Source organism: Suillus paluster (genome assembly GCF_016628075.1).
Source record: "Suillus paluster strain FC165 chromosome Unknown EDB91scaffold_4, whole genome shotgun sequence".
Classification (NCBI taxonomy): domain Eukaryota; kingdom Fungi; phylum Basidiomycota; class Agaricomycetes; order Boletales; family Suillaceae; genus Suillus; species Suillus paluster.
This window is the reverse complement of record NW_024537564.1, coordinates 226,050-251,196: the sequence shown is the minus strand read 5'-3', so window position 1 is coordinate 251,196 and position 25,147 is coordinate 226,050. Positions and strand designations below refer to the sequence as shown.

Sequence of the window (25,147 nt, the reverse complement as noted above, 5' to 3'; positions counted from 1 at the left end):
TCACCTTACTAGAGGACCACTTTGACTTATGCTCACTATCAATCTAAACTTGTGATATACTCCCTTTGACTTGATCCGCACATTCCGACGAATCTGTATGTTCCACATTTTATCTGTTTGAGTTATGCTCATTCTGCTTCATTCTGCTTCATTCTGCTTGTTCCGCATTTTTGTGGATCCTCATCCTACCTATGGTAGGGTTGTTTAGGGTTGTTTAGACAGAGACTAGCACTCCCCAGTAGCAATCCCCTTTAGGGTCGAATGTGCTTGTTCTCAAGTGAGGCAGCAGGCAGCAAAGACCCAACTTTGTAGTAGTTAGATTTCTTGCTGCTACACTTGTTGTACCCACACCAACAGGACAACCAAGTTGGCCTAACATTCCAGTTCAAGGCTTGTATTGATGACAAGGGCAAGATACACCCACTGGTTGGCAAAGAGTTTGATGACTCTGATGGTGATGCCGAAAATGAGGGCGTGCAGCCCATGCTGACCAAAAAGTCACAGACCATGGCTGCACTGTCACTGCCTGGACATGCCAAAGGTTGACCGAGATCCATCAAACAGGCTTACATCAGTTCTGCCAATGAAGAATCCAGTGACACCAATGCAGATGTGTTCCTGCCAAAGCAGGTGAAGAAACATGCCCCCAACCATGTAGGGACAGGTGCAAATGCAGAACTCAGTGATCAAGTCAGACGCCAGTCAGAGTCAGATGACCAACCACCTGCCGATGAGCTTGGGGAAGAGCATCAGAGTTGAGCCTGCCACCATCTTACCCCGGACAGACCCAGCACATCAAGACCAACTGATTGTAGATCCAGGCAATTATAATAGCAAACCCACTGCTGCAGGAAAGACCTGCATGCCTGCTGCACTGGTGACCAAGGGATCGGAAGATAAAAGTTGTGATGGCATTGCAACAAACACTGGATATCATTCTTCCTGAGTTCATCATGCTGGACAGCATGCCCATGGTTTTGGCCCACATTCTACTCATTGGGGTTTGGAATACATTCATGCATCCCCAGCAGTAAAGGTCCCAGCGCCAAACAAGACTAAGGCTACTAGGGATGCATCACTGTTGGTCAAAGCCTGATCGCCAAGGAAGACTAGGGCTACAACAGATGATTCACCAGCGGTAAAAGACTGGTCGCCAAAGACTAGGGCTACCCGAGCGGCAGCATTCCCACTCTCTGATGCACCAGCAAAGTGCACCAGAAGCAAGGTTGACAACTCACTAGGCGCCAGACCTCAGCAAAAGCCCAAGAGATATGCTGACTATGTGTAGTTGTCGACGGTCTCATTTGTATGGGGTTCATCGGCCAGCTGCTCACAGTATGAACAGCTTAGGTATATATCACTTGGCTGATAATTGTGTACAGCTTCCTCTTTGGCCATGAATGATCTCGCTATATACATATCATTTATTAAATGATCTTGGTATGTACATGTCATTTATTAACAATCTTTGGTATCAGTACTCGGCCTTATACACTACTGGAACTGGGAATGTCCCCTGCCCATTTTCCTCATTGCTAGCAGCAACACATGCAGTGGATCATCAATCTGGCACTGCATGTTCATCAGATGCTGAATCCTGACAACATCCTTGCCAGTTTCAATCAATTGGTTGCATGCATCCCAATATGCCAATATCAAATCCCAGTGGGCATCTATGATATCTCTTGCAGATGCAACACCATCAATGGCCAAGGTGTGTCCTTGTTCATCTCCTGTCAAGTGGAGGTCAATGTGATGGCAGTGAGGATGACCTGAAATTTGCACATACTCATCAAAGTGTTGATGCTTTCCAGCCTCAGAGTTGCTTGGTACAGCAAATCCTCAGTTGTCTCAAACATGACACTTGGTGAGCCGTCTCTCAGTGCTGGAGATGTATCTGGCAAGCCATGGCCAAAACCCATTTTGTAGTAAGCCTGAGTGCCAGTGGAGTGACTCTCAGACAACTCCACCAGACTGTCAGTACCTGCAACTCAAAAAAATATTTCTGACCAACCTGAGTTGACTGAGTTGATCACTGGTGCAGTGGTCCCACCAGTGTGAAGGTCATCACCTCCACCCGATGGCAAATCTCCCCAGCACATGTTAAAATTGGCTGAGAAATAGTCAGTCTGGAATGGCAATGTACATGACCGATACTCACCTTTATAGCCCACTGCTGATGCAGACAGTCAGTCATCCCAACACATATCATATTGACCAGCCACCAAAGGTATGGTGACATCCATGATCAGAGTCTCAATAGTCGCCGGCTCTACTATCGGCGACAAGTCAACCTTTGACGGGTCCGGTTCATCATCTCAACAAAGATTGTATTGACCTGCTGCCACAGGTCTTGCCACATCCACACTCATGATCGGTGCCAGATCAACCTTGGTGTCCCAGCACATGTCAAATGCTGGTCAATTGGTCAACAATGGGTGATCATATGGCAATAAGTGACTTACTTTGACCCCAAAAGTGTCGACCAGCCGATGATGTCGCGGTCGGCATCTCCATGGTTGGCAGTTCATTGGCTTCAGTGCTCCGGCACATGTCAAATACTGACATGTGGTCAACAATTAGCAAAGGTCAATTGAATAGGGGACTTACTTTCATGGCCAAAAGGTTTCTTGGAAAGTGCATCTGCACGGTCCAGGTGTGTTCACATGACTGAGGACAGATGTTTCTTTGGTTGAATTGTGCGGGATGTAGTTGGTCGTTTAGGTTGAATGCAAATTTTGTTGAGACCCACAGGAATCACATCTTTTTGAGGGGGTGGAGTCAGCCACAACTTTGGTGGCACCCACTGGTCCCACGTGATAAAGAAATTCCAGTTGGCTTTCATGCGCTCGTCTTGTAACTGCCCAGCTTTGTCAATTGGATGCTCATGGGAATCCATGGTGCTGGCAATGGACTTTGAAAATTGTATGCTGGCAGTTGGTATTTTTCAGTGTGATTAGAAGTGCATTCGGTGTGATTTGAAGTGTGGACCCATCTTGGCAGGTCCTGGCAGCGTCACATTTTGCTGACAACACAAGCAAAATTTGTGGACTTCACAAAAGTGAAGTCAAATCCACATCCACACATTGTCATTCCCGATATAACTAGGTCAACACTCATCCTATCTTCTACATTTTTACCATTATATCTCTACTATGTCTTCACCACTCAAATCAAACAAGGCTTTGGCGGTCGCTGACATGTCTTTGCACCATGCAATCTACTGGATTAGACTCTGTGAAGCAGATGGAAGCATGGTCATTGACCAAGCTCATGAAATCGCCTGACTAGTGGTAAATCTTTCTGATTCCCAATGTTCTCATTTTCTCACTGACCCTTCACAGTCTGCTGCCCTTCAGCAGCATGGCAGAAATGCCTTGGTCATCTTGCCATTGCTGCTGTCTGCAGCAGCCAAGGTCAGATTGACCATGAACCAAGGCATTGCCCCACAGTGGGCCCGGGTGTGGGATAACGATCCTCACATGGAGTCCCACCTATTCTTCCCAAAGACTGTTGGATATGGTGAGTCAGTGGCCATTGTGTCTACACTGACAGTGGCAGGAGGCACACCCACACCTGCACCTCAAGTCACCCCATCCACAGCCCCTGCACCAATGTCAGTCCCTCTGATAGAATTGCTCCCTCCTGCCGGGCACCAGCACAATCTCGTTGTGCCTGGCACAATGACCAACAAGGGCAAACAGCCTGCCTGTGGGACTTGGAGCTCCTGAGCGGACAGCCCAGGTGCTGAGACAGGCAGGAAGAAGCGCAAGGCCTTGAGGCCCTGTCATGAATGTTCCCTACTGCATCTAAATTTCGATTATCAAACCTAAGAGACCCTATCCGATAAGATTAGATTAGATAAGATCACTGATAAGATAAGATGGATAACCGATTAACGATCACTATCTTCACATCACATCTATACTAAGTTGACGTCATCCATCTATATCTGTAACCCTAGACACTCGACATCATCATATCCTTAGAAGTCCTACGATTAGGCAACGGATTACATCATAAGCATCTACATGCCTCTATGATCGAACCATAACCAAGAGTCCTTTACGAGTCATCTCTCGAAGAGTCATCATCCCTTCACATCGCAGACCTTCACTTCCCACACATGACATGTTAAGAGTTACCTCTGTCATTCACCGAAACCCTTACATAAAGAACCTGTTGCACAGTCACAGCTAAACCCCTGAACCCTATCACAGAAGCGCCACTCACAGAGAAGCATGCTCATTACCGAAGACCCTGGAGAAACCCTTAGATCCGATCGTACCCGATACATCTCCAGATCCTATCTCTTATCGAGATCCTTAATTACCACTCGAGACTTCTTATCACAGAACTTTCTCACCCTTCTTCATATCTGTCCACCCTGAATAGAAGCAGAACCCTGAGACCCTGCTTAATCACCGATATCCCTATGGACCCTTTTCCCTTTCTTGTAGTTGATTGGTTGATAAGACGCCCTATACCCTAGGCGCAATGTTATGATCTTATATAGATATATCACTACCTTTCATACTCAGATATCTCCGCTTAGAGAGTAGTATATAGTTTAGGTCATAGTCAGTAGTACTCCTTAGACTTAACCTCTTCGTTCTTACGTCATCGTAGACCTAGACGTTCCCTCTCAATACTATCCTTGTTTTATCCTCTCTCAGACGAGTCCTGTGGTGTGATCCGATCTCCAGACACCTACTAGTTAGGTTAAGGGACGTTGGTCATAACAGGCCCTCATCCAAAGCCTTCCTCTCTGACACTGAGGATGAGGACAGGCAGCCAGGAGGCAACATTGTGGTTGCAACACTGGCCAGTCCGCTGAAGTCCAAGGTAAGCACTTTGGTAATGTCAATATCGACACCATTGCTGACTCAGAGATACCAGCTAAGCCTGCAGCAGACAATAAGATTGTTGTCAATGACCCTCAAGCCATCACATCTGCGGATGACTTCTCCACCTATCATTGGGTAGAGCCCAACTCCAATGACTTCGTCATTCTGACACCAACTCCTGTGGCTGGAGATGTTTCCCTTCCTTCAGCATCTCTCCCACTGACCATCAGCACCATCCACAAATGTGTGGTTTCCCTGGCTCCTCAGGTCACTGCCATGCAAGTCACCAACCAGAATACCCTTGCCAGGGTTGATGCAGTGGAACAGGACTGCGAAACCTGGATCTCCTCAATGCGTGCAGAGCTTTCCTTCATGCATTTAGATCTTGGCGCCACTGTCACACTCATGAATGGTCTGGTTGGCCTGGTGGAGAAGCTTCAGCAGACACATACTGTTGCCAACTCATTGTTCCCACCACTGATTATAAGCAACTTTGGTGCTACCTCAGCCACCACACAGGTGCAAGTGATGGGCATCAGGTACTTGAATGGTGTGTACAGCCCTTTGGTTGGTACCTCAGCATCTGCTGCAGGCCCTTCAGCATCTCACCCTGACATGCACAGCAACACATTCACATCTGGCCAAGTATCCTTAGTGTCAGCACATGCCGATCCTTCATCTGCTCCTGCTGTAGTTGGACCCCATTCTGCTGGAACATCACCTGCTTCAGCCACACAATCTCTCCCCTGATCATTTGGCACACTACATAGTTGTACATAGAGCATGCGCCCATCGGCAGAATTACCCCAGTATAGCACGGACTTGTATTACTTACTTTCAAATGCAATTGTTTGGGTGTTGATTCCATGTATATTCACTCTCTTTCCTGTGATATAAGTACCAACAGCATGTCAGCAGAGTGTATCTCAGTCATGTGTTGCAGTTGGCATGGTATCCTTCAGTTTATCTTGTCTGTTCAGAATTGACCGATTTATACTCCATATGACCAATCACCCAATCTCGGTTGCTGCATCACACATGCCAATGAGATTCCATGGAACCGAAACTTCATCAACTCATACAATTCACCAATATCTTCTTGCCATCATCTGGCATTCCATATATGACCGGTGGCATGGAGTCTGATATTGCCCTACCTACTTCTATGGGATCCTGGCAAAACCATTGCATATGACTTGGTCAGGCATTGTGTGACCAATTTTTTACACTCCATGCAATACTGCAATGGGCTGCCCCCACCAAATCGTGACAATCCCTCATCCATCATATTTGACCGAGTGTCTTTGACCAAGGTAGTCTTGGCATGTATATTATGGATTGGATCCTGGTAATCTCTCATCCATCATATTTGACTGATTGTCTTTTGACCAAGTCATATTTACCCAAGTGTCTTTTGACTGTGTCATATTTGACCAAGGTGCTCTTGGCATGTATCTTATGTATTGGATCCTGGTAGATCCCTCATCCATCATATTTGACCAAATGTCTTTTGACCAAGTTGTATTTTGACTGGGGTGGTCTTGGCATTTATATTATGGATTGATTCCTGGTAATCCCTCATCCATCATATTTGACTGAATGTCCTTTGACCGAGGTGGTCTTGGCATGTATATTATGGAAGCTAGTCTATGAACACTCTCGGCCCATCTGTATATATCAGTACCACTGCCCACTGGGCCCGCTTGTTTCCATCATACACATATACATACATATATATATAGCTCTTGTATATTGCCTATCAAATGCAATAGCAAAGTCCACATTTTGGACTATCAGCCCACCTGTTTGTATCAGGTACATACTTCATACACTACCTACCAAATCAATAGAAAAGTCTACACTTATCTACTACACCACATACTATGGGCCCCCTGTTTGTGTCAGATACACACTTGAGACTGGCCCACCTGTATTTAGCACAAAGATACATTGATGGGCCCACAAGGGGTGGCCTGTGCAGAACAGGGATATTTCAACCTCAGCTGTATGTTTTATACAAGGGTAAAGTGACTACAGTATGTGAATCACACCTGGCCTTCCCAATAAGTAAGCCTTATTAAACTTGGTGATTATGTGTGTCACCAAGTTTAATTAGGCTTAGTTACAGTAAACCTCCAACACCAGCGTTAAATATCACCCCAAACACCTTTTTACCTTGCAGCTCCTACTACCTACCCACTCAAAAGGGTAAGTACTGTTCCCCGCCCTCCCCAAGTACACGGCACTTCCCATAGCCTCCCCGCCTTATCTGATACTCGAACAACAGCGGCTTCCCATTCCCCTTCTGCTCTTACTCTACACCATCGACGTCACTGGGCAGTATAGCCAATGATCGCCGACAATCCAAGTTGCTGGCTGGCGTCCTAGGCACTGTGGCACTATCCTATCCCCTCAAGCAAGGTGCTTGTGCTCCCACTATCCTCCTAGATCTCACCCGCCCGCCCGCCATCCTCCTCATTCCTGCCACCCTCAGATCATGCTATCCGACATGCCACACAGGATGGGATCTTCCAGGCTGAAAGGCCTTTCTAAGTCTATCATTTCACACAGCTTCAGAGGGCGGCATTGTCAGTCACACGTGTTGACAGCTGGCAAGCAAACCCAGCGTGTCGAGGCAGCTGCAGCGAGTCGTCGGGCTCTAGTTCAAGGTATGTAGTATTTTCATTGCTCTCTATCACCACCATACCATTGTTTTCCCATAGAGATGTCGTCTGAGGACCGCGAGATGATCGAGAACATGATTGTTGATTATGGTATGGACATTGAGCTACAACCATACTCTGCCCCCCCAGGCGAAGAAGGTTTTGACATGAGCCATGCCGGAGGTGAATTTGAGGCATTTGAGGGACTCGCCCATGAAATTGCTGGGATCAATGGATGGTAAGTGTTGGTTTTTTCACTACCTGCGCTATCTCAATCATATGTGGATTTGGAGCCGCTATGTAGACCCATGCACTCGCACTGATCACATCGAAAATGAAATGAACCCCTGGGATATCCAAATGGACTGCCTGGTAGAGGCATATTTATACTACCGCCACTGCAGCTCGGAGGATGGCATGCCCAACTGCAATGGAATACCTGCACCTTCACCATCCAATGATACTCAACGTGTTTTGCTGAGCGAAATTGAAGTTATCAATATCTTTAGTATGTATTCACTGCCTTGTTGTTTGTCAGTACTAATTTGAACAGGTCGAAAGTGCTCTTTGCTTCAACCGCAACCCTTTCATGTATATCCCAACGAGGCTTTGGTCTATCACGGTTACATTGGATGTGTGCCAGTGTATCCAACCATTGCTATATCTCTCTGTACCCTTGATGCATACCGCCAAATGCACCGTGTGTGCCCTTCATTCGGTTTTCAAGCGCAGTGCAGAGCTCTCTGTTTTCTTCATGATGTAAACACTCTGTTCATCCGTGCAGTTATGTAACTTATTATGATGTTTGACTTGACAGATCCCTTATAGGCCTTACCTCACCATGCAATTATCTTCTGCCTTCAACATCTATTTGGAAATTCTCCAACGTGTTGACCAATGCCTTCGCACAGCCCTGAAACGTGATACTCCGAACTGGTGTCTTCTAAACTCCTGCCCTGCATGCTTTTACAAACTCAATGATGAGCCCAAACTTGAGTTTGAGTGGCTTGTATCAGTTGATGGCAACAACAGCCTGAAGAGATGGGACTTGACAATATATGGGACAAATGCCCAACTTGATTCCCAAAAGGCTCACTCTGACTTTTGGGTTGATCCAGAGTCTGTGGACAAATTCAGTGGCGAAGTCAGATCACAAGCGGTAAGTGTTGACTAATTGCATGATCATGTTCTCATCAGTCATTTAGGCAGAAGAAGGCAATAACATTGAGGATACAGCAGTTGAAACCAACCCTGCCCCGTTCATTTGTGCAGATCAGTGGAAGAATGCTGGTCCAGAAACTTGGAAGAAGATGTTTTCCATATTCGATCAATCAGGAATCTTCATTGTGGCATGTTGCCATCGGTTTGTGCTTCTTGCTTGTGATATGATCTGAAGCGGAGAATTGTAAGTTCATGTTTGCTAATCAATTAAGTTTCATTTATTTTACTGATATTAGGGCAAAATACCCACTTGCCATCATCGACAAACTGCTTACGGGCTATGGCAAGAATGGGGCATGCGCATACAATATAGGCTGTGCCTTTATGAAGACACTAGGTAATAGTACTATAGGGCCACAAGCGCAAGACCTTGGATTTCGTCTGATGGTTGGGGCCTTTCATGGCCATGCCCACAATCGCATGTGTCAACTTGACTGGCATCCAATGTATATTACGGGAACTGGACACAGCGAAGGAGAGGGCTGCGAGCATATATTTTCCACATCCAATGCACTTGCGCGTGGTACCTGACATGCAAGCACGTTCCACTGGCATCAGACGATTGAACAACACTTCGCATTTTGGAATGATGACAAATATGCTAACCTTAGTAAGTTTTTCGTGTCTAACTAACTGCATACATGACGCTAATGTGCCTTAGGCAACTTTTTGTGGAATCACTACCACGAAGCCCTCAAATCAATTGAGATCCTTACTGTCGAGCTATCCACCATCAAATCGGAGCTGAGTATCACTGATGATGACTTCCCACGCTACCTCGAGCAAGAATGTGCTTACCTTCATAGCTTGAAACAACCTCCTGCAAGAGATCAGTTTTGCATCCGCTATGTAGAAGCCCTTGATGAACTAACTGAACAAAGGTTTGTACTATAAGTCATTTTTATATGTAAATATGCCTAATGTTAACAATCTCAGAACTGATTGGCATGCAGCACGCGAAGCTGCTAACAATTCCCTTACAGGGATTGCAGCTGGCAGCTCGCAGAAGATTAATGAAGCACTTGCACAAGCTTGGATCTGTGTTGATTCATCGTATGTGAAACTGCAACATGCTGAAGTGCTGGTGGCGCATGTTAAAATTCAGTTGGCTGTGGAGGCACAATGGGAGATAGGTGGCCCAGAATACACCCAATTCAAGATGGAGGCATGTCTGGGCAAGTATCGCGCTGCACTTGACGAGTGTCATATACCAGATCCGACCGCTCCAATACTGATATCCGCCCCGCTTTCCAACCCCCTCCGCCCCATCCATCCTCCACTCCGCTCTATCACAAAACCCGCATTCCGCCCTACGCTTCCGCTCAACCGCTCAACCGGTCCCCTTCCATAAACCTCTCCATTCAACTGGATCCCTTTCCCCTTTTAGACATATACTTTCCCCTTCGGTACATAGACTCTTACTTCCGGATCACCAGTAATTCCTATTACCGCCCGATTGCTGATCCGACGCGTACATATTGATATCCGCTCCGACTTATGTCTTCGCCTATGTAAAGTACTATATCCTTGGTACATAGCTTTACTACAAAGTTATCCTGATCACTGCCTCACATAGAAGTATATAACATATCCTGTACTTATATATTTTTCCTTAGTCTTAATATTACTTGTCTTCTCGCAGTTACACCTTGTGAGAATTCTCAGTAGGACCTTGCCTCCTCTGGACACAAGTCTCAACTTGTTGTCACCTCCAACCCTCCGATCCCCCGCTCCGACTTAGAGCCGTGCTCTAAGTCTTTCCCATATACCCCGCCCCTATCCAATATTCTCCCCTGTTCCCTCTGTACCATCCTCCGCCTTCTCCGCTCCGCTCCTAGTTGGCCCGCCGCTAGCAGCTCTTACTCCCCGACCCTCAAAGCGGTCCAAAGCGGTCCATTTGTCCTACCGTCGGACAATGTCGGACCTGCTCCAAATTTGGGGCATGTACTCAGCTAAGGGCGCAGCACAAGAGCTGAAGCCAAGCCCCAACCCCTCTGCCTCTTGAGCTGGCATGGTACCTAACAATGAGCTGGAGCGCCTAGTAGTCATGCGATTATTCAAGCTTTCCAAACTTTCGTTGTCAGGGACAGGCAAGTTGTTCATCAGTACCTATCTGGTTTCTCCGCTGATTTAATTTTTAGGGTACAAACTACGTCAGCAGATCAGCAAGGCTTTGCAATGGCGTTCTGAGGCTATCCGAAACGTGATAAATTGGTACAATATCCAGGCTGTCGCTCTAAATCCCCCACACCCGAAAATTTCATGGAAAGATATTGTCGATTATAGTTTTCTTGGCGAGTTTGATTTGTTACGACATTCACACACCGACATTCGCAGCAATGATTGGGCCAAACCAGCCCATTGGGAAGCAACTAATAAATTTTTCAAGTTATGCCGTGCTCATGAAGAAGTTGAGCGACTTAACATTAAAGTTTGCCACTTACCCACTGCAATTCATGCTGAAGAACTCCAAACCTCTGTGGTTATTGACGATCTACTTCTTTCAGACCCGAGACTGGCTGCTGAGCTGCAGCGCCAATGCTGTCCATCGCTATCGCTTAGATCATATTGAGAGCCTCGCTGGATTCTCAGGCATCAGGGGCATTGATGTCCGCATGCAGCATCCTTCATTGGCTCCCGACATCCCCTCCACCTTGCATGTTTCAACATCCCTCAATGTTCTTGCAGATTCAGGTAAGCTTATTTCCCCTTGCACGATTTCTGTGCTAATTTATGTCCATTGCTTTCACTTAGATCGTATTGAGCACCTCACTGGATTCTCAGGTACTGGGGGCATCAATGCCCATGTGCAGCATCCTTCATTGGCTCCTAACACCCCCTCCACCTCACATGCTTCAAGATCTCTTGACGTTCATGCAGGTTCAGGTAAGGTTATTTTTCCTTGCATGATTTTGTGCTAATTTAATTTAATTTACAGCCGCACTGCAGAATGTTGACGACATTCATGCAATTATCACAACTGACTATGCTGATATAGATGCAATTGAATGTGAGGAGCACAGCACAGCGGCGGAGGATATGGCCAACTTTTTTTATTCTATCACTGACTAGTTTACTCGTGTTGTGCACATTTTTGCATGTAGTGTAGTTATTACACACATTTGAATGCATCATATGTTTTGAGATCCCCATCCACCGCCCCCAGTGACTCGCATGATCCAATAGCCCCCACTCTATTTCATGGCCACAAGAATGTCCCACAAGTGTTCTGAATGGATCCTCCACTAGATCTACTGACTCCATGTAAAGTGGCTACAACCCTCTCATGATGCAATATGTCTGACATAGTCTTCTGCATCATTTTTAGCGCTACTAATGAACCATTCTTTCATACAGAGAACTCATTTCTTCACCCTCCACCCCGTAATTCTAAATTCGAGCCAGCAGGGCCTGGCCTGTCTCAGCCCGCCGCTCGACCACTATCTTTGACAGATGAGACTGGTCCCGTGCAGAAGAGACCGCCGGAGTGCACAGTCTAAGTGTCATGATCAAGCAATGATCAAGTACCGTGCACTGATATCATAAACCCTGTTCCTAAATCATAGTCCAATTGTTGCGATCAAGTACTTGGTTAACTTTCATTGTGAATCACTGCATGGGTTGCATTTAAGTTTTCATTTAAATACTCAGATCTGAAATCTTGCTGAATGGTTTGGAAGTCAATGAACTTCAAGTTTATTCGAGCCAACATCCCAAATTGGCAGCACTGCATCTTGCGCATCACACATCAAACAGTAGTAGCCTCCCGCACTCTCAGATCGCACTCTCAAATCACCCATTATCAATGCTACAAGCATGTCCAGTGCTATCTTTCAACTTAGATGCATTGATCATGGTCAACACTCCTACATTACACTCGCAAAAGAGGTAGAGCCCACAGAATTCAACTTTTGCACTCCGTGTTATCTAATGCTTTTATTAGCCCATTTATGTTCAAGTACAAAGAATGCTTGTTATGTCTGCAACCATTTTCATGTCGTCTTCAACATCCATGCAGTCTCAAACTCAACCACAGGGTTCATACAGTTACACAATGTCTGGACTTGCCGCCTTACATCGCTCAACTTTTGGACAAGGCTTTAGCAACAATGAACACCAAGCCGCTGCCAGGGCATTACTTCGGCACAATGCTCACATTGACGGCATGCATTATCATGCCAGGACACATGGCGGTCTTCATCCCTCCTACATAACCTTTCACTCCAATACTCAAGAGCCCGAGTTGGGGAGATTGCAGACTCAGAAAGAACTTGTCGAGGCGACACTCCAAGACATATTTGATGCAGCAAGTGAACTTATTTTTTCCCCCACTAAATCTCACACTCTTTAGATTGCTATCCAGGACTGCCTCAATGGTGGTATATCTCTGTTTATTCAGTGTGTGGGCTCTGGAGTATCTCCAACTATGTCACCAGAGAAAATTCCTCTTGAGCTGTACATCACACCACGAGAGCTGCAAGAAGTTCCTCTACAGATTGGAGGAGATGTTGCTGTGCTTGTGCAAGCATTCACTCAAGAATTTGCAATGCCACATCTCCAACGTTTTGCTAAGCACTGTGTTATCGAAAATGTCAAACCACCTCACTCTTGTAAGTCCAACTGAACTTTCCCTTTTTTCACATCACTAATGAAGCTCTGAAGTTCCTGCCACTCATATCAGTACAGATGGGCCATGGTACCTCCCAGGGCCTCTTGTGGCTACTGGGGCTCGCATTGCATGCTCTGTGCAGGCACCAAAAACCTTTGAGAAGAGTCTGAAAACCTCATCTGTCATGGCTGCAGATCCAAAGAAGCTGGCATCTGCAGCAATTTCCAAGGGAATCCAACTGGTGGTGAGTGTTGCAAAAGACATGTTATCCCCACATTCGCACGTTCGACAGCGCTGACCTGCGGATGTCTTTGTTGCCGATAGAGACCCTGGCCTGATTTGTTTGGTTCAGCCAGAACTCGCTCGTGATGGTGTAAATTTTAGTCCTCCACTGATTAGTATTGGTCCCAATACCGATGCTGCTCTTGATCAGTTCAAATTGGGAGATGAAGTCTTACCCAAACTTTGTGTGCTTGTTGGAACTGTGCTTAGTAGTTGTTGGGAGTTGGTATTCAGGTCCCAGAAGTAGGATCTGACCTACGAGCAGGCTTCTGTCTTGGCGATGTCCCTTCTTGCAGACCTTCAAGGTGTGCCATTCGACCCTGAAATTGTGAAGGTTTGTAATTTGATTGTGGCTGCACACTTGAGCTAATCATTCACTAGCGCAAATTTTCTGTGCTCTCCGCCATTTTGAAGTGCCTTACCATTCTAGTATTTTTATGTGCACTTTACCTCTTTGGTTTGTTTATTATTTTGTAGATCATGAATAATAAGCTGGTGGCTTTTCACTGCGGCATTATATCTGTTGGATCCGTGAATGTATTTAGCGCTTCTGAAATTTGTGTACTCGGATGCTAACCCATTTTTCCCTCTCTTCTCATAGATGATGGTCTCTCAGTATTTCTACACCAACAAGAGCAGTGCCAGGCGTCATGTTCAGGTGCAGCAGCCTCACATCCGTCCAAAGGTTATCCTGAGCAAAGAGGCCTGTGCTCTACTCACATCCACCCAACGTGCCAAGTCTCGTCAGTTTTAAACCGCCCTTTACGAGGCTTGGTGTCAGATTGATGAGGCTACAAAGACCATTGCCGCAGCCCATCATAAAAGTATTTGCCGTGTACAGAATGAACTGTACATCGGTCATGGGATCCTGTGGTCCAAGCGGTCCAAGCTGAATGCATGGAACACGTTCTGTTGGGAAAAAAAACCAGGCCAGTGAGCATCGTAAGTTTTATTTCTCCCTCTCACTATATATTGCACCTGACATATCTCTACAGGCAACCAAGGCAGAGGTGCACTCCAACAGCTCGTTTGTGAGCATAAGGAGGAGTACTATGCCCTTTCAATGGATGAGCAGGAAGATCTGCTTAAGGAGTATGCCAAATGGACATTGATGAAGGCCACTGGTATGTGCACCTCTACCAAATCCAAGGTCAACAATATCACTCAAACCCTCAAGGCTGTCGAAAATGAGGTTCCTGTCCCCCCCTCCAAATTTTCTTTTGCTCATACATTTGTTTTAAATAGCTTCAAAGTCTGCAATGTCATACAGGCACAGAAACTATACTCTATACCACTCACGGGTTGACTGATCTTCCCCTCCGAAGTTTAACCTTTGCAACCGAAGGTGTTCAGGACTTCATGCACTCTGTGATGGGTATTGACAATCAAGATCTAGTTAGTAAAATGGAGGGCTTTGCTGTTCAAGGCGTAAAAGGTACGAGCTGCTGTTTGTTTTTGTCAGTTTAACTCTAACTTATTTTACAACTAAACTAGGTGCTGCAAAAAATCACCAACAGCGTGTCTCTGAAACACACACAGCCATCCGCTACCTTATCAACAGTACTCTTCATAAGTCCCCCTGTTCTATGTGATGTATTATTTATTTATTGCTACACTACAGGTGAGATTACTGGTGACCCTCACACCAACATGCAATGGGCATACTATTTCCGGAACATTGTCCAATGCTACCAAGTCATGATAGAGGGGTGGCCTGACAATGTTCCATTTGCCAATCTTAGCCAAGTGTCCAGTGCCCTCCCAGAGCTCAACAGGCTCTTGCGGAAGTGGGAATCAGGTGCCACGCGCTGGAAGACTTTGACAGACGAAGAATTTGACAAAATCCTTCATGAGCACAATGATCAACTCAACCATGGCGAGATTAATGATCATAGGCGACGGACTCGATCTGACAAAGGTAAGAAACGAAAGAAGCCTGCAGCTACTGATCATTACTCGCGTGGCAAGAAGTATAAGAGTGTAGACACTATTGAAGAAAGTGACAAGGAGAATGGCGCCGAGGAAGAGGACAATGAAGAGGACGAGGCTCGTTGCAAGTCTCCTGCACCCTCTCCTCATCAGCTGCCTGACACCACCACCACCACCCCCATGCCTCATGTGCCTGGTGATACTCATGTCTCCGCACCCTCTCATCAGCTGCCTGACACTACTACGTCCAACACCACCTCCATTCCTGGTGATACTCACTTCAGCAACGATTCCAACGATCTTGATCTCCCACCCTTTAATGCTGCTTCCTTCGACTGTGACGCTATATTGGATAGGTTAGATGAAATATTTGGCCCTGCAGATCAAGATGGCATGTTGATGCCAACCATCGCGCCATCATCTACTAGTCTCGACTACTCCACTCCAAGTTATGACTTCACTAATTTCAACATGTTCAGCACTTCATTCTGACCCTTCTTCATTCAAATGTTTCTCATATCTTTTGACTACACTTACTTTAATGTATGTGGCTCTTCGATTTTTTTTCACTATACTCACTTCAATATGTTTGGTTCTATGTTCTGACTCTTATACATTGTCTTCCGAAGATTGAACATTGATGGTTTACTATTCAGGCATGTAGTAGGGAGAATATGCTTTGCTCGATGCTATTAACTTCACAAAAGGATACAAGTGCATGATAACAGCAGCTTCAGCAGGCTACTCAAAGCTTGTGAATATCTGCTACTTCATGTTTTCTCAACCATCTTGCACTACTAAGTGAACACTGCGGGAGATGATGATTTAAGAGTGAGTAACAGTGAGAAGATTTTCTATGCACCTTGAAATGATGCATGATGACTTGCTCCTGCTGCCTCAAGGCACTAAGTTTGCTTTGCCAGCTCGACGTCCATACCATAATCAATGATCATGTTCTTGACCATCTCACGGTCCTCAGACAACATCTCTATGGGAAAACAATGGTATGGTGGTGATAGAGAGCAACGAAAATACTACATACCTTGAAATAGAGCCTGACGACTCGCTGCAGCTGCCTCGACACGCTGGGTTTGCTTGCCAGCTGTCAACACGTGTGACTGACAATGCCGCCCTCTGAAGCTGTGTGAAATGATAGACTTAGAAAGGCCTTTCAGCCTGGAAGATCCCATCCTGTGTGGCATGTCGGATAGCATGATCTGAGGGTGGCAGGAATGAGGAGGATGGCGGGCGGGCAGGTGAGATCTAGGAGGATAGTGGGAGTGCAAGCACCTTGCTTGAGGGGATAGGATGGTGCCACAGTGCATAGGACACCAGCCAGCAACTTGGATTGTCGGCGATCATTGGCTATATTGCCCAGTGACGTTGATGGTGTAGAGTAAGAGCAGAAGGGGAATGGGAAGCCGCTGTTGTTCGAGTATCAGATAAGGCGGGGAGGCTATGGGAAGTGCCGTGTACTTGGGGAGGGCAGGGAACAGTACTTACCCTTTTGAGCGGGTAGGTAGTAGGAGCTGCAAGGTAAAAAGGTGTTTGGGGCGATATTTAATGCTGGTGTTGGAGGTTTACTGTAACTAAACCTAATTAAACTTGGTGACACACGTAATCACCAAGTTTAATAAGGCTTACTTATTGGGAAGGCCAGGTGGTGAATCACCACCATCAATGTTGTGCCTTCAACTGTCATATACCTGATCCGACCGCTCTAATATCAATATCCGCTCTGCTTTCTGATCACCTCCGCTCCATTCATCCTCCACTCCATCTGATCATCATCCGCATCCGCTCCTACATTTCTGCTCAACCACTCAACCGGTCCCCTTCCATAACATCTCCATTCTAATGGACCTCTTTCCCCTTTTAGATATATACTTTCCCCTTTGGTACATGAACCCTTACTTCTGGATCACCGGTAATTCCTATTACCACTCGATCACTGATCCGATGCGTACATATTGATATCCACTCCAACTTGTGTCTTCACTTGTGTAAGTACTTACAAATTATATCCTTGGTACATAGCTTCACAACATAGTTATCCTGGTCACTTGCCTCATACATATAAGTATATAACACATCATGTACTTAGATATTTTCCCCAGTCTTAATATTACTTGTCTTCTCGCAGTTACCTCTTGTGAGAATTCTCAGTAGGACCTTGCCCCCTCTGGACACAAGTCTCAACTTGTTGTCACCTCCGACCCTCTGACCATCCGCTCCGACTTAGAGCCGTGCTCTAAGTGCTCCCCTTAAATTCTCCACTCCTACCGAACCTTCCCCCTATTCCTATCCACCCTCCACATCACTCCCCGCCTTCTCCGCTCTGCTCCTAGTTGGCCCACTGCTAGTAGCTCTTACTTCCAGACCCCCAAAAGCAGACCAAAGCGGTCCACTCGTCCTATTGTCCGACAATGTTGGACCCGCTCCAAATTTGGGGCACATACTCGGCTAAGGGCGCAGTGCAAGAGCTGAAGCCAAGCCCCGACCCCTCTGCCTCTTGAGCTGGCACAGTACCTAACACAATGAATACCCAGGAGGTAGGGCTGAACTGGGGAACCTGGCAAACTTAGTTGAACTTGCAATGGAATTGCTACAAGATGGATAATAAAGACAAATAATACTGAAGTTACTGCTGAAGGATGCAGCACTTATGGACAACCAGTACATAGTGGGCAGAATTACATTTGTATGATGCTGGTCAATGAAAGGAAGTATGAATGTACATGATTAAACTAAAACTACCGAAAAACTACCAGGCAACTACCAGGCAACTACCAGGCAACTACCAGTACACTACTTCTCGGACTTGTCGGGGGTGGAAGGGATGCTGGACAAATGATAACCGCTTGCCAGAGTGGGAGAGCCGGCAGGAAAAACTGCAGAAGCAGAGGCGGTACTGGGGCCATGCGCTCCACTGGCTTTGGATAGATCCCAAACGGTGGTCCACTCTTTCCCCACTACTGAGACGCCCTGGTCCACCGATTGGATGGCCTCATGGGTACCCGGCAGTAGAGAGAGCCAAGCAGGGGGTATCGGGCCAAAGGGGTGGCCTGCAGGAGGAGCGTCAAGAGGCTGTCCGGCTCTCAAACCCTTGACACTGTTGGCCACATGTCCGATGGACATGGTGTTGTTGGCAGTCTTCATTTCGACCTCCCAGAGCCTGTTCTCCATGACCGCAAATCTGCTGCTCCAGTCTTGGTCCAAAGCAGTCACCCGAGAGTCCATCTGCTGATGGAAGGCCTCTGCACGATCATCCGATGTCTTGAGCAAGGCATCGAACTTCTGGCTGAGAGCCTCGATGCTCTTGAATATATCAAGAGCTGTCAGCTGTGCAATGGATGGGTTGGGGCCGACATCCTGCTGGGCTTCGGGGACATTTGGGAGGGTCGGAGGATTGTCGGGAGGAGCGAAGTTGACGTTGACATCATTGTCAACAGTGGGGGTTGGTACCGGACCTGCGGACAGTCATGCTGCTGCACCTGCAGTGGAGGTGCCGGACTGAACAGGTTGGGCCAGGAGTATGACGGCTGGGACTGAAGTATATTAATTAAGATTTATCACAAGGATGGAATCGACTTACCGTGTTCTGGATCATCATCACCCTCCGCATCCGCATCATCTTCGGCAGTGAGTGCCTGGCGAATTTGGGAGGTGGCACATGTGCTGACCGGTGCCCTCAACTGAGTTCTGTATTTTACCTGCATAGGGGGGGCGTTGTTCTTTGGCATGCCATTCCGGGCCTTCTTCTCTGCAGCAGCAGCAGCCTGCAGAAGGCGCTGCTGGTCCATGGACAGACAGACGCACTTGGTCTTCTTGCCGTTGCAGTTGTGACAGCACTTCCGGACCTTGCCGTTCTTCTTGCCCAGCATCACGGTGCAAGGGATGTTGTCCTTGATGCACCGCTCACATTGGGTCGGGAAGAGGCGCATGGGATGTGTGTCCTCAGCAGACTGTGCAAAGTTAGTATGATATTTGAGAATAAAACAAAAAAACACTCACCTCTTCATTGCTGACGGAGGGTGGCGGTGTTGCGGTCTTCCAGACCGCCAGCGCCATCTTGCACTTCTTCGGCAATGGTGTGCGTACCACCACAATGACATCTCCTTCCGGTGCTGAAGTTTCAGCTTCAGGAGTCGAGGCCTTGCGCTTTGTGCTGGGGACAAAGAGATTGTGTTTGGGGGCGGGGGCAGGTGATGGTGATGGTGATGGTGTGGGAGATGGGATGGGGGAGAGGGTCACCAATGCCTCTTGGATCAATGTGGCGGCTGGTGGTACTGGTGAAGCCAGGCAAGCCTCCTGTGTTGATGGACCAACCAGGCGGGTGTAGCCAATGGTCTTGTGGAAAAGGGGGTGAACCTGGATGCAAGGGTCGTCATCCAAGATCTGCATCCAGTCGGGCAGACCCCTCAGCTTACCATTTGGACCACTCTTGTCCCAGATCTCGGCTGCGCAAGACAGAAGCCTTGGAGTGAAGGAAGTCGCAGCATTCCCATATCGGGTGAATGCACCAACCTGAAAAGAAGATTGACCGGGTCATCAAAAGTCAAAAATGAAAAAAAAGAGAAGACTTACCAAAGTGATGGCAATCTCATGTGCCAATGACTTGTCAGCCGCATCACGGTTGAGAGCATTGTTGGCATCTTGAGTGGAGGACATTGTGAAAAATAGATGGCAGGAGGGAAGTGCGGGTTCAGATTGTAGATGAAAAATTCAGAGGAAAATATTGGAGCACAAGTTCAGATGAGGCATATATAGGAACAACCTTTGCAGCCACAGCATGCCCATGGGAATTGCCGGAACCACATCCCCATTGTTCTACCACCGCAATATATTGGATAATGCTACTGTTGCCGCGGCACTTATCAAGTGCCATTGTTGACTTGGCCAACTTGTCAATGACCAGACCACCGCACCCACAAGACCCACCACTGGACCTTTCTGCCATCCCTATTTAATTCGTCCTTCCTGAACCTGAGCACACATCTGCCAGACTGCACAATGTCAACTTGACGAGTGCATTTTTCATCTCCTCTAGAAACTACTCAGCAACATGTGGCCTCGGCTGGTAAGTCATCTGCCAAAGTTCAATGCAAGGCATCCCTTGCAGAATGGTGGGGTGATTTTGTGCCCATAGACCAGTGGGAGCCACTGAGGGTGCAGTCGCGATTCCAGCACCTGCAATTTAGAAGTACGTCAATTCATTTATCTTCTGATGTTCTTTGGGGGCAATGAGCTGACCGGATCTAGGATATGACATGAGTCCGGAGACTCAGATTGAGACTCTTGACAGCCACATCAGAGATTCAACTCCCGATGAATACGAGTGCTCCTTTGCCGGGGTGGAGGAATCAATTCAGGAACTGGCTGGTAAGTCGTTATCAATGCTTCCACTGAACTCACCTGACATCACACAAATCAACAGACATGTTCGACAAGTCCTGGGGCATGTCCAAACCATCAACACCCGAACAGTCTGCAGATGGGGACAAAGAGGTCAATGGGCTGGTAGACGACAATCCATCATATGATCTCGGGTGGAACATCCCATCTGCTGCATTGTCCAGCAACCCATCTCCTTCAGTAGATGATAACACCAGAGGTAAGTTTTTTCGGTCAGTTCTTACTGGACACATAATTGACAATGTACAATGATGAAGATGATGACGACGACGAAGGCCCAGGGTATGATCTCAGATGGGGCCCTAATGTGACTTCAGCTCAACCACCTGAAGTCATGATGGATGAAGACGATGTACCAGCATGCGATCTTGGGTGGGGATCCACGCATTCGGGTGAACAGCCCATTCAGCAAGATGTCATCATTGGTGCCAGCGATGGACACACATATGATCTCGGGTGGGGACAAGCACCTGTGGGTGAACACTGGATGAAAGAAGACGACGATGATGATGAACCCTTGTACAATCTCAGGTGGGGATCAACACCTGTGAGTGAACACCCGATGCAACAAGAGGTTGTTGATCTCACAGATGAAGATGGACCGTCATACAATCTCTGGTGGGGAGAACACCAAGGTAAGTCTATGTCCTTCTTGTGGATCCTGATGCTCACTGGTGTTAGCAGTACGGTCAACAGCTCTGAGTCCACTCAGCCCCATACCAGCCTCATTGGGCCCAATGGACTTGGACGCCGACGACAGGGAGGGTCGCAGTTACAGTGAAGCTGAGGATGTGATTCTCTGGGAGAAACGCCAGCTGAACACCATCAGCAGCAACATGAGTGCGCCCTTTCACATCCTGACTGGTCACCACTGACGATCTCACAGCTGATCAACATGTGTATGCCATCATCAAGAATGCAGTCCACGACTGCAATCTCTCTTGGGGACTGGCACAAATCCTCATGGACAATTGGCACATCCTTGGAGGGTTCACAGAGGCCTGAGATTGGGTGACTGCAGTTGGTATGGACATGTGCAGGCTCCACTGCATGATCCAACTTCAATGCCAACTGTTGAAATTGGCGGACCTTGAAGTCATCAAATCTCTGGAGAAGTTGGAGCAGTAGATAGGTTTCGGTTCAGTATCATAGATATCCATTTTGTTAGGGTCCGGAAGGAAAACCAACCATTGCAATAATACCCAGTGGTGATGCATTCATGTCCAGGAGAACAAAATATTAAGAGGGGCGACATTGTAATTGCTACTATACCTACAATATACAGTACAAACAATATGCAAGTGAGTCCAACAGCCTCAAGGGCATCATCCGACTTCAGAAGTATCAAGACTGCACGGAGTTGGCAGCATATCTGGAGTTGGGTTTCTTGGATCTTTTTGGGAGAACATCTGTGGTCTTGCTGCATGTGTGTTTGGCAGGTGATCCTTCCAACTCATCTTCAGCAGCACATTTCTTCCTGCATGGTTTGCCCAGCTTGTATTTCTCGGTAGAGCATTGCAAGATGACTGCCGGACCGTCTTTCTGTCCACGACTAGGTTTGCGCCACAATGCACCGCCAGGCTGAGATGCAGGCCCTACCCTCCTGGGTCAGTCCAAAGGAGTCGGCACTCCTCAGGAGGCAGATGGCTCATCTATTGTTGCGTGAGATGGTTTCTCTGGAGCTGTGGGAGCAACAAGCCTGTTGGCGGGAGCAGTGCCCTGCTTGTGAGCATGGGTCTTCATAACTGGGTGACTCTCTACCTCTGGAGCTTCATCCTCACCGCATGTCTCCGCAACCTCCTTCCTAGGTCTCTTTGCCTTCTGTTTCACAGGTTCTTTGCCCTTCCTGGTAGCTGGCCTTTCTTCATCCAAGGACTCATCCAGCAAATCTGGTTGATGAAACTCGTCCCCCGAGTCTGCAGGGTCGACCTGAGTTTTTGACTGGTGGGTTGTCTTTGCTGCCTGCTGCTTGGCTGTCTTTGTCGACCGTCTATCCTCATTGTCATCAGAGCTGTTGGAAGGAATGACCGCCCAGATAGCATACTTTCGCCTCACCGATACCCTGATCTTTGCCTTTCCTCCCAGATTCTCTTCAGCCTGTCCATCCACAGGTGCATCTGCCTCTGCCTTGGCGACAGGAGGTTTTACCTCCTTGTCGGCCTTGCTCCACCAGCTGTAGAACTCAGATGTGATGTCCTGGATGTTCTCCTGTTGGTTGTACCAGAAATTCAACAGTTCTGTCACCTCCTCCCAGTTCATTCTTGATGGCTCCCGAAGTTTTTGTCCCTCTGGAAGGTACATTGGAGGGATGAGCTCTTCTTGCCTAGGTATCACCTCCTTCCAAGGCACTGGGTCCTTTGGCCGGCCGCTGCAGTCCTCTGCCTGCCCATGTCAGATCATCCAAAGAGTCAAATGGATTGCCTCACGATAATGCCAATTTAGGAATGCTCAGACAACAGCCTTCTGCATGTCGGAATCCATCTCGCCATGGTCCGGGAGGATGGGCAATCCATCGCATCCTATTTTGAGGACATATGTGTTGTCCTTCCTTCCCTTCCTTACCACGGTGTCATCCTCCACTTCCTTGTCTTGCAGATCCCGTACCAATCAGTCGTGTTTACTCCCAAACGATGCTTCGGATGCTCACCAAACTGTTTTGACACATAAGACTCCCACTCCAGCAATATCACCTGCCAGTCACCCATCTTGCTGAAACTTTCCCCATTGCCAAACTCATGGTTGTAGTCATGGCTGTCGGTTGTTGAGACATCCGGTTATTTGGTCATACAGGTGTATTCACACACCTTGACACCAGGAGTTTTACGTCCTCATTCTTTCAAGCCGACAGCATGAACAGCCGCATCCCAGCCTTCTTGAACATTTTGCTGGCCACATACTGGAGAATGTCGTTGCTCTTTCATTTCGCCGTGTCAGCCTGAACCTTGGGTGGAGCTCCTTGCTTGTTCCACTCCTCAGCCATCTCAGTTGCTTCCTCCACCTCCTTCTTGGTAAGAGAATTCACTATTTATGCCAGATACTTGGTATAATGATTCATCCTCTTGGGTTTGCCAGGCTTCACACTGGTCTCATCCTTGATCTTCTTTAGCAGCTCCTTCTTCCTGAGAGACCCCACGACCACCTGGTATGTCCACTTCCTGCTGAGATTGATGGGAGGTTTGGCGTCCTTCTTCTTCCCTCCGTGGTTCTGCAGCCATTTTCTGTAGACCTGCGTAGCGACCGCATCAGCAAATGCCTGGGATATATGACAAGACCCACTCACTGTCTTTCGGGACTTCAACAGCTTGGCATCCATGCCAGGGGCCTTCAGCCGAGCCTCCGTCATGGCATCCCCCCAGACCACATTTCTTTCTTGACCCAATGTCAAGTTTCATTGCTCAGGTAGGACTCCAGAACAGCCACCTCCCCTTCATTCAAAGGCAGCTGCTTCAGAGCCTCTTCATCTGCCTCCAAGTTGTTCCCTGCCATGGGCAAAGATGTAGGAATATGAGGATGACAGAAGGGGAATATAAGTGTCTGGCAAGAGGTTTAATTTGAGCCAGCTTGTTTGTTTAGCCTTTGGACAATCAGTATCCATGCCACTGTAAATTATGGGCGACTGGGCCTTGACAAACAAGACCAAGATTGTGATTGTCCAGGCCAATCCCATTATAAATTGTTGTGCATTTGTGCTAGCGTCAGTTCAGATTGATTTGAAAGATTGAAAGCATATCCGGGGCATCTCAGCAGGGCCAACCATCCTATGATTTGGGCTGGGCCAAGAACTTTGAAATACAATGAGAACATAGAAGCATGTGGACTTTCTTGATCTTCCCAATGATAAAGCATATTAATTCATTGACACTGTCTATCAACTTTGCAATCACAGTATAAAAGCATGTCTACTTCCTTGACCATCCTAATGCCTGAGGTGTAAATCATTATTCAAACGGGTATGGCTCAAGGAATTAAATTGCTGATGAATCATTGCTGTTCAAAGATGCATCAACATAATAACAAATGAGGTGATTTAGTGAGGGTCCTGTTAAGGGAGCATGATGCAATAATGGATCAACTCCCACAAAGCAGCCTTCGGATGGGTTGATGTATAGGTTCTCCGACAACTTTGACAGAGGCTATGACGACCAGGGATACATCAATCCCATGCAACTTCCACAGGGCCC

At 47.2% G+C, this 25,147-nt stretch overlaps 9 protein-coding genes across 9 annotated transcripts; 6 read left to right on the top strand and 3 right to left on the bottom strand.

Annotated features, from left to right (window-relative positions):
• Nucleotides 1-1,494: 1,494 nt before the first annotated feature.
• EDB91DRAFT_1077775 (uncharacterized protein) lies at nucleotides 1,495-2,899 on the bottom strand (the record flags this gene model as incomplete). Its single annotated transcript, XM_041314957.1, has 8 exons — nucleotides 1,495-1,733; nucleotides 1,790-1,984; nucleotides 2,015-2,113; nucleotides 2,162-2,176; nucleotides 2,339-2,416; nucleotides 2,466-2,561; nucleotides 2,611-2,629; nucleotides 2,753-2,899. The coding sequence occupies 8 exons, from the start codon at nucleotides 2,897-2,899 to the stop codon at nucleotides 1,495-1,497; spliced, it is 888 nt and encodes a 295-aa protein (XP_041182432.1).
• A 256-nt stretch (nucleotides 2,900-3,155) lies between these two features.
• EDB91DRAFT_1243124 (uncharacterized protein) lies at nucleotides 3,156-5,597 on the top strand (the record flags this gene model as incomplete). Its single annotated transcript, XM_041322251.1, has 5 exons — nucleotides 3,156-3,257; nucleotides 3,345-3,522; nucleotides 3,562-3,616; nucleotides 4,746-4,845; nucleotides 4,905-5,597. 5 exons carry the CDS (start codon nucleotides 3,156-3,158, stop codon nucleotides 5,595-5,597), a joined length of 1,128 nt encoding a protein of 375 aa, XP_041182431.1.
• A 2,192-nt stretch (nucleotides 5,598-7,789) lies between these two features.
• On the top strand, nucleotides 7,790-8,684 carry EDB91DRAFT_1045086 (uncharacterized protein; the record flags this gene model as incomplete). The annotated part of the gene is made up of 3 exons (XM_041313166.1): nucleotides 7,790-7,981; nucleotides 8,117-8,269; nucleotides 8,328-8,684. The coding sequence occupies 3 exons, from the start codon at nucleotides 7,790-7,792 to the stop codon at nucleotides 8,682-8,684; spliced, it is 702 nt and encodes a 233-aa protein (XP_041182430.1).
• A 136-nt stretch (nucleotides 8,685-8,820) lies between these two features.
• EDB91DRAFT_1234442 (uncharacterized protein) lies at nucleotides 8,821-9,262 on the top strand (the record flags this gene model as incomplete). The annotated part of the gene is made up of 2 exons (XM_041321209.1): nucleotides 8,821-8,873; nucleotides 8,968-9,262. The coding sequence occupies 2 exons, from the start codon at nucleotides 8,821-8,823 to the stop codon at nucleotides 9,260-9,262; spliced, it is 348 nt and encodes a 115-aa protein (XP_041182429.1).
• Nucleotides 9,263-10,742: 1,480 nt separating this feature from the next.
• EDB91DRAFT_1234441 (uncharacterized protein) lies at nucleotides 10,743-11,303 on the top strand (the record flags this gene model as incomplete). Its single annotated transcript, XM_041321208.1, has 2 exons — nucleotides 10,743-10,847; nucleotides 10,893-11,303. The coding sequence occupies 2 exons, from the start codon at nucleotides 10,743-10,745 to the stop codon at nucleotides 11,301-11,303; spliced, it is 516 nt and encodes a 171-aa protein (XP_041182428.1).
• Nucleotides 11,304-13,157: 1,854 nt separating this feature from the next.
• EDB91DRAFT_1243121 (uncharacterized protein) lies at nucleotides 13,158-16,043 on the top strand (the record flags this gene model as incomplete). The annotated part of the gene is made up of 11 exons (XM_041322250.1): nucleotides 13,158-13,341; nucleotides 13,394-13,584; nucleotides 13,693-13,824; nucleotides 13,888-13,956; nucleotides 14,004-14,051; nucleotides 14,100-14,159; nucleotides 14,224-14,365; nucleotides 14,618-14,814; nucleotides 14,868-15,057; nucleotides 15,117-15,182; nucleotides 15,244-16,043. The coding sequence occupies 11 exons, from the start codon at nucleotides 13,158-13,160 to the stop codon at nucleotides 16,041-16,043; spliced, it is 2,079 nt and encodes a 692-aa protein (XP_041182427.1).
• Nucleotides 16,044-18,359: 2,316 nt separating this feature from the next.
• On the bottom strand, nucleotides 18,360-20,222 carry EDB91DRAFT_1243120 (uncharacterized protein; the record flags this gene model as incomplete). The annotated part of the gene is made up of 5 exons (XM_041322249.1): nucleotides 18,360-19,021; nucleotides 19,046-19,099; nucleotides 19,147-19,516; nucleotides 19,566-20,078; nucleotides 20,139-20,222. The coding sequence occupies 5 exons, from the start codon at nucleotides 20,220-20,222 to the stop codon at nucleotides 18,360-18,362; spliced, it is 1,683 nt and encodes a 560-aa protein (XP_041182426.1).
• A 394-nt stretch (nucleotides 20,223-20,616) lies between these two features.
• On the top strand, nucleotides 20,617-21,971 carry EDB91DRAFT_1077768 (uncharacterized protein; the record flags this gene model as incomplete). The annotated part of the gene is made up of 7 exons (XM_041314956.1): nucleotides 20,617-20,635; nucleotides 20,674-20,754; nucleotides 20,814-20,933; nucleotides 20,989-21,165; nucleotides 21,224-21,601; nucleotides 21,651-21,806; nucleotides 21,853-21,971. The coding sequence occupies 7 exons, from the start codon at nucleotides 20,617-20,619 to the stop codon at nucleotides 21,969-21,971; spliced, it is 1,050 nt and encodes a 349-aa protein (XP_041182425.1).
• Nucleotides 21,972-22,598: 627 nt separating this feature from the next.
• EDB91DRAFT_1243118 (uncharacterized protein) lies at nucleotides 22,599-24,309 on the bottom strand (the record flags this gene model as incomplete). Its single annotated transcript, XM_041322248.1, has 5 exons — nucleotides 22,599-23,348; nucleotides 23,421-23,554; nucleotides 23,614-23,717; nucleotides 24,005-24,192; nucleotides 24,247-24,309. 5 exons carry the CDS (start codon nucleotides 24,307-24,309, stop codon nucleotides 22,599-22,601), a joined length of 1,239 nt encoding a protein of 412 aa, XP_041182424.1.
• Between the last annotated feature and the right edge of the window lie 838 nt (nucleotides 24,310-25,147).